Source organism: Alosa alosa, chromosome 13 (genome assembly GCF_017589495.1).
Source record: "Alosa alosa isolate M-15738 ecotype Scorff River chromosome 13, AALO_Geno_1.1, whole genome shotgun sequence".
NCBI classification, from domain to species: domain Eukaryota; kingdom Metazoa; phylum Chordata; class Actinopteri; order Clupeiformes; family Clupeidae; genus Alosa; species Alosa alosa.
This window is the reverse complement of record NC_063201.1, coordinates 4,088,100-4,101,646: the sequence shown is the minus strand read 5'-3', so window position 1 is coordinate 4,101,646 and position 13,547 is coordinate 4,088,100. Positions and strand designations below refer to the sequence as shown.

The window sequence follows — 13,547 nt, the reverse complement described above, 5'->3', positions numbered from 1 at the left end:
GCAGAGCCTGAGATGATCTACTCAACTGGTCCTACATAGCCCTGCATGTCGTTATACTTACTTGATTATTCTACAACTGTTCTCCCACTATTCGAGATTTATTCAGACAGTATACTAGTGGGTTATACATATTCTCTTCTGGTACTTACTACTAATTAGTAAGTAGAGATCAAGGCTTACTAGGTCATTATTAAGATTATATCAAGAGTAAAGGTAGCCTAGAAATCTAGACGCACCCTAGCGGCAGCAAATTACATTTGCTGCCAGGGCTAGTCTAGCAACTCTCCGTTGGCTTGTGAGCTCGAAAAATTAAACTTCTATCAGGCCAATCAAATCGTGTATAGAGTCGTTAGGTGGGCTTAACACAATGATTGATGGCAGAGTTGCAACGGTTTGGCTTGAATTCCCTGCTACTTGAAAACAAATAACATGGATGTTGCTGTTGGCGAACAGTGTGACACAAGTTAAGCTTTTATTAAGTTGGCAAAAGTTTGAACTAGCCAACTAGCCTGTCCTATTGTGTGCAGAGACATCCGATTATACCGCCCCTTGGACTGAGCACTGCGAACGGTGAGTGCCCAGACCCTCCGCTGCGCGTCGGGGTTCTGTTCTCCCTGTCGGGACTTATTTTCTGATAATTATCGGCGGACAATACATTATCCCTTACATACAGTACGCTCCATGGACAGAATGCTTCAGAGATGTGCCAGGTGTAGCCTGGCCATAAAAGTTACTATGCAGAGCAAGACCACATGTTTGTGCTAAGTGCACTTTGAACTGTAGGACTAGCCATTGGAATGACTAGTCCTAATAAGATAAGTCATTAGATACAATGAACTACTATTTTGAATAGGGGGGTTGTACTATCTCTGGAGAGTATTTAGAAAACTTTACAAACATCGAACCAAATTTTAATCAATCCATTTGCAGTTTCTAGTGTAGTGCAGTTTCTAGTGTATCGCTTCCCTAAGCTTGCCAAATAGCCATATAGTGCTGATAAAGCAAACAACTGAAAGACAAAATCATTAAGACAAATTCTAGCACAGCCATTTAACACATCAATACAGCTTAAACTATCCATTGAGCCCATTTAGCTTACTAATGTATTCAGTTCAAAATTGGGAAGGCAAAATGTCGTATATATAAAGCCCTGATGACATAACGAGAATATTCTCAACTGCGGCCACTAGGCAACTTTTGAGACAGTCTCTGTGTACCTTTTTGGCCCTGGTGAGGTAGGTCCTGGCTGAGTCTCTGAAGCTCTCGGCTTCCTCTGGTTTGTCTCGCTGGAGGTAGCAGACCCAGCCGAGCAGATACCACACCTAACACACAACAACCAGAACAAGACAGAGGAATGAAGGAAATAAATGCTGTAGTCACAGGACCAAGATAAATACCCCACCACACACAAGTGTGTGAAAGAATGCAAGCCAACATGAGCGCACACACACACACACAAACACACACACACACACTCAAATACATACACATGCACATACACTCAAATACAATCACATGCACACACTCAAACACAGATACAAACACACATATAAGCATGCGCACATACACACACTCGTACACATTTGCATTCCATGTAACACAGGTCAAGGTCACCCACCCACCCCATATTCCGATATGTTTGAGATGTTAACCAATACGGCAGCAAGCACATGCGCATGTCCTGTGAGGGTTCAGCGAGGTCTTGGTGAAATATGAGTGTATGTGGGCTTCTTTGAACCCTGAAGAAACTCAGCACTGTGCTCAGAGCAGTTGCAGTTGGCAGGCGGTCATATCTGCACTAAAGCGTCTCTCTGAATAAAACAGCTTTTATGAAGCTTTAGAAATGTCAAAGAAGAGACTAGCAATGACTAAAAATGCCTTTTTTCACCTTGATGAGCCTATTCTTCCTCAGTTATGCAGGACAAAGGCTACACGATGCAAGTATTTGAGAGAAATCAAGAAATATTGATAAACGCAACAAGCAAACAATAACAAAATGTCTAACAAAAGACTAGTGATGATTCAAAATCCATTTTTCAAAGTTTCACTTTGATTGGACTATTCATTTTCAGTTATGCAGTTCAGAGGCTAGGGGATGCAAATATTCTCAGTTATGCAGTTCAGAGGCTAGGGGATGCAAATATTCTCAGTTATGCAGTTCAGAGGCTTGGGGATGCAAATATTTTGGTGAAAAGAAAAGTGTCATTCCGTGTGTTAATTATTTAGGTAGGGACAGATACAAAAAACATAGATAAACTTAAACCGTCAACAGATGTATGTATCATAGTGTTTTTAGCTGAAGCTAATTCACGACACTTGTCCCTAGTAGGGCGCTTGGTTAAAAATATAATACAGATTAATATTATTACAAATAAGATTCATTCAATCAGACAGAATCCAGGAGAATGGTTGCTACACCATCTTAGAAGTCTGAAATGTAAAGAAATATAAAGGGAAAAAAACACCAATGCAGCAGAATGTAGCAATGTTAGGCATGTGGAAAAGCAATACTATGTTCAGACTGATGAGATACAATGATCATTTTTACACAGGAAGTTGGAAGACTATACACAAATATACACTTACTTTTAGGAGTAACAAGAACTTAGAAAACACTCTCCCCATCTCTTACACACACACACACACACACACACACACTTCAGAGAAACTAGAGAAACACTGATTACTGTGAAACATCCAATCAGATTTGTCTCTCATTACAATCAGTTCCTCTCTCCGTCACTGCATCTAGGGCTGGGCGATATGGACCAAAACTGATATCCCGATATTTTGGGGCTGATTGGCGATATACGATATCGATACGATATTGATATTTCAAACAGAAAGAGCGAAGTGCTTCATATATTCACTCAACACAACATATGACAACACAGTTTTAATTATATTAATTTCAGACTGCTCTAACAGAGCTGTGCAAAAAAGTGTAAACAATAACATAGGCCTACAATAGGCATAGGCTACAGTTGCTCTGATAAAGCTGTGCAAATAACAAAAGACCAAAAGTTGACCCTGACTGACAACGCAGGCCTACATTGTACTGCACAATGCAATAGGCTATTTTGGGCACAACAATATTGAAAAAACCTGCAGTTTTGTCACACAATGCAGTTTTTTTACCTGTAAGGGTTTGATAGGGCCTAGATGACAAGCAAATGTAGACTATGATGGCCTAGACATGTTGCTATCAACAACAAAAATAGTTTTAAACAATTAGTCTACTTAAACAAAGTAACTGAGTCACTCATCAAGAGTGTGATAGACGCTACCGTCGTTTTGTATCGCGTTCATTTTTGCATGTTCGGTTTGTAAGAAAAATCCCCTATGCACGATTGAATGGGGTTTCAGGAATCATAAAAATGATGCCCTAACTGCTTTCCTTGAGTCGCTGCGTGCATATCCTCTTCATAAAATCAGCGTTTAGGTTGTCTCCCTGAGGACTTTAGATCTGCTACTGTCGCTAAACGCAAGCATTCATCAGTATATTTAAATTAGCTGGCTATGTACCAAAAATTACATTTTACCGTGGAATTGTGCTGCTAAACAGTGTTGTAACTTAAATTTGCGTACAAAACCGCTTGGAGCTCCAGTGGAATTTTGATTTCTAACGAGAATTCTCGGTCTAGCCGTTTATATGCCGACGGAATAGGCATCAGCACCAACCTCTGATCAAGGTAAACAAAATCTGACTCAGTGTCCGTCATGTTTGAAAGTTTGTAGTGCTGCGAGGGAGAACGTGCACACGCAGGGGGCGCAGTTGAGCAGAGCTGCGGCTATCTGAATGGTCTGAACACAGAAGAGCAAGTGGCTTTGATAAAATGGCCCATTATTTGACATAATACCGGTATTACGATATTGTCTCAACTACATATCGTTTTCAAAAATATATCGGTCGTAGTCGTAATACCGATATATCGCCCAGCCCTAACTGCATCTCCTCCCAACACACCACAGAGCACTTGGCACTCACTGCATCTCCTCCCAACACACCACAGAGCACATGGCACTCACTGCACCTCCTCCCAACACACCTCCTCCCAACACACCACAGAGCACATGGCACTCACTGCACCTCCTCCCAACACACCACAGAGCACATGGCACTCACTGCACCTCCTCCCAACACACCACAGAGCACATGGCACTCACTGCATCTGTGGGAGTCTGATTTCAGTACGTTGCCTCACACAGTACACACAAAAAGATACACAAATGCACAAATGCGTAATGTTGCCGGACACACACCCGTGTTGGCAATGCTGTGTGTGTGACAGGCAGAATGGCGTGTACTTTGAGTGTGCTGCTTTCAGACGGCATGCAGACCAGAGAAGCTCGGCTCATGAGTGCTGCCGTGTAGCAAGTGCCGTGTAGCTATGTGCAAGCGCCGTGCAGATTTATGATTTGTGTGTGTGTGTGTGTGTGATTGTGCTGAAAAGGAAAGGAACCATGCTTTTTAAAAATGCATTTCTTTTCACATTCTCAGGGAAAATGGAAATGTTATGATGTCTATTATAGTGCATATCAGGTAGTTATGGTGAAATTATATGGAACAGGTAGTTATGGGGAAATTATATGGAACAGGTAGTTATGGGGAAATTATATGGAACAGGTAGTTATGGGGAAATTATATGGAACAGGTAGTTATGGTGAAATTATATGGAACAGGTAGTTATGGTGAAATTATATGGAACAAATACAAAAAAGGCAATTGCACTAAAGACGCTATGAAGAGAGGAACACTAAAATGAACCATTCCCTTCCATTTGCTTTCACTTGTTGGTCATATGCGCACCCACACACCCACATGCAGAAATGGGAAGGAGCATTGTGCCTGTTGAGCAGCGAACTGACTTTTTGACACGTTGTGAACGAGCAGTGCTCGTTCTGTCAGCGAGCAGCGTGGCTTGTAGGGCAGGTGTGGGAGTTGGTTATGATGATTGATGCGCGGACGCACGATTGCTTTTGCAGGCGTGTGACACTGTGTACTGGGCGCTGCTCGATCTAACTTAATTTCGTGGCGTTTGATAGTGTGTGAGGAGAGGTGGAGAAGCGTACTCGTCCATGGTACGGCTCTCTCCCTCCCTCTCTTCTCTCTGGTTGTGACAAGTTTAAAAGTTCAGAGCGCAGTGCCTGTTCTCAATCTGTCAAAGGTGTCACATGTGTCAAGGTGTTTTTAGGTGTGTGTTTGTGTGTGTGTGTACTGACAGAACTATGCCAGTTCCCGGTGCAGATGCTGTACAGCCCTCTGCAGACACACTCCTGCACACCTCAGCACCCTTCAAAAGACACACACACATTCACTCACTCACTCACACACACACACTCTCTCACATGCACACACACACACACACACACACACACAGGAGGCTAATGATGCCTATAAAAAGGCTTCCAAATGCACAAACAGTAGCGCACAGACACACAAAAGACAATAAACAACTCAGAGGAGCAAGAGAGGACAGGAAGGAACAAGAGGAGAGATAGTGATGCTAAAATCACCACCTGCCAATTCCCCATCATGCCACACACACACATGCACACACACACACACACACACACACACACACACACACACATAAGGGTGCAATTCCCCATCATGCCACACACACACATGCACACACACACACACACACACACACACACACACACACACATTAAGGGTGCAATTCCCCATCATGCCACACACACACACACACACACACATTAAGGGTGCAATTCCCCATCATGCCACACACACACATGCACACACACACACACACACACACATTAAGGGTGCAATTCCCCATCATGCCCCACACACACATGCACATTAAGGGTGCAATTCCCCATCATGCCACACACACACACACATGCACATTAAGGGTGCAATTCCCCATCATGCCCCACACACACACATGCACATTAAGGGTGCAATTCCCCATCATGCCACATGCACACATGCACATTAAGGGTGCAATTCCCCATCATGCCACACACACACATGCACATTAAAGGGGTGGTTCAGGATTTTGGACATAGGACCTCATTTCCAAGTAAGCAAGTGTGATATTTATCAGTGGAGACTGTTTTCAACACGTTTCATCCAGTCGTTCTAATTGCAGAGTTTGCAGGTGCTAGGCTAGCGCAAGTCAACGGTATGTGCTAGCCTGCCACTAAAAACAGTCTTACCTACTCCAAAGGACACTCGAGGCAAATTCCAGACAATCGATGTAAATGTCTGTGTTGATAGAATAGTGTAAGAAATACAACTACCCTCGCATCACGTTGCAATAGTTATACTTTGTTCCCTGAAGTTGGTAGTAGTCATTTTGCATCTCAGCGGGCGGACTGATATTACCAAGGCTACTACTAGGTATCCCCATTGAGTCGCGCTTTACTGTTTACTTTTTGGCAGCAGTACTACTAACTGGAGCAAGTATAATTCCGCGCTGCTAAGACACTAGTCCCTCAAAATGTAATGCGATTGTTGAAATGCAAGGATAGAATAATGTTAGAAATAAAACTATCAATACAGACATTTACATCGATAGTCTGGCGTTATAATTTATTTGCCTTGGGTGTACTTTGGAGTGGGTAAGACTGTTTTTAGTGGCAGGCTAGCACATACCGTTGACTTGCGCTAGCCTAGCACTCCATGTAACTCTGCAATTAGAACGACTGGATGAAACGTGTTGAAAACGGTCTCCACTGATAAATATCACACTTGCTTACTTGGAAATGAGGTCCTATGTCCAAAATCCTGAACCACCCCTTTAAGGGTGCAATTCCCCATCATGCCACACACACACATGCACATTAAGGGTGCAATTCCCCATCATGCCACACACACACATGCACATTAAGGGTGCAATTCCCCATCATGCCACACACATGCACATTAAGGGTGCAATTCCCCATCATGCCACACACACACATGCACATTAAGGGTGCAATTCCCCATCATGCCACACACACACATGCACATTAATGGTGCAATTCCCCATCAAGCCCCACACACACACACACACACACACACACACACACACACACACACACACACACACACACACACACACACACACACACACACACACACACACACACACACACACACACACACACACACACGCACATGTAAACTTAAGGACACGTAATACTGCAGGTAAAATACCACCCCAGAACACACGTGCACAACACGATGATTTTTCTGTTTCCTACATGAAGAACTCATCCGGTGTATATGTGTATATGTGTGTGTGTGTGTGTGTGTGTGTGTGTGTGTGTGCGTGACTAGCTATGGTTGTATTGCCAGTGAAAGCTGTCATGTTCAGCTGTCAGGACGCGCTCACCTGCACCACCTCGTCATCTTCCTCCAGCAAGCCCTCGCATACCTCCATCACCATCTGGAACACACACACAGAGAGAGAGAGAGAGAGAGAGAGAGAGAGAGAGAGAGAGAGAGAGAGAGAGATGCAGAAAGAGAGAGAGATGCAGAGAGAGAGAGAGATTTCTGTCATTCACAAGCTAATATTGCTATTGCTGATGCACAGCTCACGGCACATGTCTGACCCCTCTGGAGAGGAGGGGGGTTATGGAGCAGCACGCTTTGCCCAAATCCAACTCAGATCTCAGGTCATAATATAGAACACTGGGAACCTGTAATCTCATACTGCAGCTGGTATTAAGCAACCCAATGCCTACAGTATGCACATGGTAAAGGTAAGTACTCAAAAATAGTATATAAATCCGCATACATGTTTTTAATTATGGATTACTGATGAGAAAATTGGGTATTTTATCTAACATGAGAAGCCAGAAGGGGAATGGTTCAATGAAGTATATGAGAACCCCATCACTCACTCATTCGCTCTCTAGCTGCTAGTACCGGCAGAACAGACAAAGTGACAGATCTAACATTGACTCTCCTGCCTTCTGCAGTCCCTATTAATTACCCCGATCACCGTTTCACTACCACGACCAAGAGGCATTCGAGGACCTCCTTCACATTTACAACAGTGAGCAGTATGCACGATCAATAAATCTGATTGGATTTGGCCCACACCAATCACATTAGTGGAGGCTGCTTAAAGCTCATGATCTCCAGCGATTGTTTCCTGATCGATGTCCAATGACTGCGATTCCAGGAGCGTAGAGCCGGTGTGTCACCACTGTCGATTTCACAGATCGAGGCTGTGCGGAAGCGTGCGCTTGTGCACACACACACACACACACACACTTGTCTGTTCATCAGATACAGTGCTGATCTTTAACACTTAATCAGACTAGATGAGCACACTACACTACACACAACACCTCTAGGTCAGCAGATCGGATCACCCTGACCTCCACACACCATAGTAACACCACATCGCCTGCTGCTGCTGCTGCTGTTATTACTATGCAGAATAATCACCAACACAAAAATAAGGTGAAGGAGAAATTTTGGATTACTAACATTTAGGACTGGGATAACCGATTATTTTTTTAAACGATTAATCTAGCGATTATTTTTTCGATGCATCGATTAATCTAACGATTCATTTTTTCAGTCCGATTCGATTTCAATTCGATTATCGATTATCTCCCCATTAATTGACTAATAGCAACTTATACATGTTGATTTACATATCTGAATGAAAAAAACATGAATTCCTTAACATTTTCCAATTGAAAACAAATCAATTTGGAATATATGTTTATTGCTCTTAAGATTCCAAAATAAAAGACTATACAAGTGCAAAGTAATGCATTCTTAGTCGGAGGTAGCATTCAGTTCAGTTCAGTAGGTCTAATTGAGTGCCTGTCACTTTAAGACGACGTTCGTGAGGGAATCCCTGCAATTAACATTAAACACTGTTAAAACGCTGCTGATGTGTGAATGCAATTCATAACGTAGTTAGTTCAAATAACGGTTCGTAGCCTACTTCTCCTTGGGACAAGCACTTTTGAGTCTTGGAAAACACTTTTCCATTTACATTGGGATTTTGAAAACATTCAGAGTCAATAAAATGAGCCCTACATAAGTAACGAAATTGACAAGCAGATGTAAGTAAGCATGCTAAACTTGACATCCGAACAGTATTCTAACGTTAGCTTTGAGATACTGCTTGATTGCATAACTTAGCCTACATTGAGGAGACCAAACTAACTTATGTTGTGATGAGACCTTAGCAGAGTTAACTTTAATGCAGCAGTTTTGAACAAATTTGCCAGCATGGTCACGATGCTAAGCAGATTTAATAGCAATTTAGCCCACCGTGTTCTATGCGATGCTTCTATGTTGCAACAACAATCCTTCAACAATCGTGAATATTTTGTTAAATGCACATGCAGTGAAGAGGACACTTGCTGAAGAGGACACTTGCGTGAAAAGGACACTTGCTGCTATCAACACCCGTAAGGCAACAGGTCCAGACAACATCCCAGGTCGTGCGCTGAAGGACTGCGCAGGGGAGCTTAAGGATGTCTTCACAGACATCTTTAACACTTCCCTGAAGCAAGCCATCGTCCCATCATGTTTCAAAGCTGCCACCATCATACCTGTGCCGAAGAAAACTGCTCCATCCTGCTTCAATGATTACCGCCCTGTGGCACTGACACCCATCATCATGAAGTGCTTTGAGCGGCTTGTCATGTCACATATCAAAGCCATTCTCCCCCCCACCCTGGACCCCTTCCAGTTTGCATACCGAGCCAAGCGATCTACAGAGGATGCAATCTGCTCTGCCCTCCACCCAGCCCTCACCCACCTGGAAAAAAAGAGACTCATATGTGAGATTGCTGTTTATAGACTTCAGTTCTGCATTCAACACCATAATACCACAACAACTCATCTGCAAACTTGACAAACTGGGACTCAGTACCTACCTCTGCAACTGGCTACAGGACTTCCTCTGTCAGAGGCCCCAAGTAGTAATGTTGGCAACAATACCTCAAGCAGCATCACACTGAGCACAGGGGCCCCCAAAGGCTGCGTGCTCAGTCCGCTGCTCTTCACCCTGCTGGCCGATGACTGCACTGCAACCTACAGCAACAATCACATAGTGAAATTTGCTGACGACACAACTCTGGTGGGTCTCATCACCAAGGGCGGCGAGATTCAATACAGGTTGGAGGTCGACCATCTGACCACGTGGTGCAGGGACAACAACCTCCTGCTGAACGTCCAGCAAGACCAAAGAGATTGTTGTTGACTTCCGGAGGGTCACACCCAACACCTGCCACTGACCATCGACGGTGCTGTGGTGGAGAGAGCGAGCAGCACCAAATTCCTGGGGTGCACATCAGTGAAGACCTCTCCTGGACCACCAACACTGCATCACTGGCGAAGAGAGCTCAGCGCGCCTGTACTTCCTGCGGAAACTCAGGCGAGCAAGTGCAAGTTGCAGCCATCATGACCACATTCTACCGAGGCACCATTGAGAGCATCCTCTCCAGCTGTATCGCTGTGTGGGCGGAAGCTGCACTGAATACAACAGGAAAGCCCTGCAGCATAGTGAACACAGCTGGAAGGATTATTGGTGCTTCACTCCCCTCCCTGAAGGACATTTACACCACCCACCTCACCCGCCAAGGCGACCAAAATTGTGAGTGATGCAAGTCACCCCCGCCCACAATCTGTTTGATCTACTGCCCTCTGGGAAGAGGTACAGAAGCCTCTGCCCCCCGACTACCAGACTCACCAACAGCTTCATACACCAAGCTGTAAGGATGCTGAACTCTCTCCCTCCTCTCCCCCCTCCACCCTCAGCTACATAACATCCTGGACATTGGACCCACAATGGCCACCTGCACTACTCCACTTGCACACTTGTACACTTTACAACTTGGTGTTGTTGTCCTGAAAACACAACACTTCTGCTGCTCTTACATAACTTGCACCACTATGCCACTTTCTTTCTTACTTAGGTCAAACAGAACTACCCAAGCCTTTTATTGGCCTGACTTTGCACTAGTATTTTATTGACTGTCTATGCACAATTTCAACCAAATTTTGCTGCTCTTATTTTTTCATTATTATATGTGCCCTCTTATTTACTTATTTACTTAGTTTTTTGTTTACTTGAATGTTATGTTTGTCTGTGGACTTAAATTGGTAAAATATGTCTTGTCTTCACCGTGGGATAGTGAGAAACGTAATTTCGATCTCTTTGTATGTCTGGAACATGTGAAGAAATTGACAATAAAGCTGACTTTGACTTTGATGCAGAGGAGGAGCAGCGGGCTTGTTACAAGAGAGAGTGGCCAGGGCAAGGAAAGGCTGCGTGCGTAAAAAACACAGCTCAATGATTTCGTGGCCCCCAGCCACAGATTAGTTAACGTATGGGAAACACTGAAGGTGTAAAATTCAAAATATTTAGCGGCACACATTATGCTTGATGAATCGACGTGCATATTTTGCGTCGACGTCATCGATTAAGTCGACGCGTTGTCCCAGCCCTACTAACATTTTTATGAAATAGAAGTAAGTGATTATTAATAATTTTATATGTATTAGAAGAAATATCCACAAAGGCTTAGTTTGAAATCATAACAATATGTTCATGAACACCTAAATAAGAGAAAATAAAATAGTCAAAAAATAATTGCAAACAAAGTACATGCTTGTCCATGAAAAGTTGGGCATTCAGTCAGTCAGTCACTTCTGCTTAATTATGCAGCCGGCAGCAGCAGAGAGGAAAACAATGTGGATGCCAGTCAATGCTTATCGTGAAAAACCAGTCATAACGTCCATCAATACCGCCCGTCTTCACACACAGGCTAACGCTCACACAGACATGATTAACATGTCACTTGCCACTTATTTCACACAGGCGAACGAGTGTCCACACACACACACACACACACACACACACATATATATATATATATATATATATATATATATATATATATACACACACACACACACACACACACACACACACACACACACACACACACACACACACACACACACTTCTTTCAAGATACAAATGCGTGTTGAGACCCATTATCAGTTATCACTAGCAAGCAGTTAGTTTTAACGAGGAATGTGAGCTTTATGCCCTCACTAGAACAGAATAGCCCTGTAATCAAACTCATAAAAGCGCTTTAAAACTCATAAGGATGCAGAGCCACGGTATTTCTGCATCATTCATTAAGTTACCATGGCAATGATTAGCACATTGGAATTCCATTAATGTTGTGTTATTGTCAGCTATGTCCTCCGTAAAGCCAATGATATTCATAAAAGTTATGCCCATTGAACTTCCACTCTTACTTGCAGGGATGATTAAGCACCATGGTAATAGAATTACAAATAGACCTCATCCCATTAAAGAACAAAACAACACTAAATCAACTTCTACAATGGCTGCTATGTAATAGGTAATAGGTATGATAGGTAAATGACTTACAGATGAATCCATAGATGGCATCAAGGACAAAATAAATCCTTCTCACATCTGCGACCACTGATAGCTATTTTGAGTGAAGGTGGTGCTTTTACTTCAGAAGGTCCCAACAGCTGTATAATTGAGAAGAGTTGGCATGGTGTTTCTTAAAACATAGGCAGTCACAAAAGCAGCACCTGCCCTTATGGCCATTATGTCAAACCTTTACAAGTACACCAGACAGAGCCAAACATCTAGTTGGTCTGATAGCATCAACCATAACCCTTCTGCACTAACACACGTCTAATACACCAGCTACTCCCAGACCATCAATACCCGATGAGGTCCAGGTCAGGACTCTGTAACTCTGATCAATATTTTGACTGAAAGACACAGAAATCAATCAAATTGATCCACCTCCTCCTGTCACTCAAAATGAGGGGTGTGTTTTCCTCAAAGATGATGCTCTGAGTGTGGACTGGCGAGAGGAAGTGCAGCCATGCAGCTTGCAGCAGCCTTCATCAGCTAGTCGAAAACCCAAAGAGCCAAAAATGTAATTTAAATTAAATTAAATTAAATTAAATTAAATTAAATTAAATTAAACAATATGAATTTATATTTGTATATTTGTTAAGATTTGTAACTACAGTGCATTATCGAGAACATATTAAATGTGGTGGAAGATGAGTCTCCGGAGATTGGGAGAGGGCTTGCATGGGACATGTGAATAATTGTAGACACTGGTGTTAGTCAATGAAGCCCCCAGGTCTCTCAGATCAAATGACAAAGCTCTGCTCCATGTGCCACGGTCAAGGCTCAAACAAAAAGGTGACCGAGCCTTTGCAGTTGCAGCGCCACGGCTGTGGAACCAATTGCCCCTGGACATTAAAAATGCTCCCTCCATCTGTGTTTTTAAGTCTAGGCTCAAAACCCACCTTTTTACCTTATCCTGCCCAGCTCCCTAACTATCTGTCTTTTGTCTGTAACTACTCCTGTCTCATTGTTGATCTGTAACTCTGTACCTCCTGTCTCATTGTTGATCTGTGTCTGTCTGTTGCCCTGTCTGTAACTCTGTACATGTCTCCTGTCTCATTGTTGATCCCTGTTGCCCTGTCTGTAACTCTGTACATGTCTCCTGTCTCATTGTTGATCTGTGTCTGTCTGTTGCCCTGTCTG

At 43.3% G+C, this 13,547-nt stretch overlaps 1 protein-coding gene across 1 annotated transcript in view; it reads right to left on the bottom strand.

Moving 5' to 3' along the window:
* si:dkey-12j5.1 (probable assembly chaperone of rpl4) overlaps window positions 1-13,547 on the bottom strand; it is a 73,635-nt gene that overhangs the window by 5,106 nt on the left and 54,982 nt on the right. The window contains exons 10-11 of the mRNA XM_048261654.1: window positions 7,347-7,400; window positions 1,218-1,322 (exon numbers count right to left, since the gene is read on the bottom strand). Of these exons, the coding sequence (XP_048117611.1) occupies window positions 1,218-1,322; window positions 7,347-7,400 (159 nt within the window). The remainder of the gene's footprint in view (window positions 1-1,217; window positions 1,323-7,346; window positions 7,401-13,547) is intronic.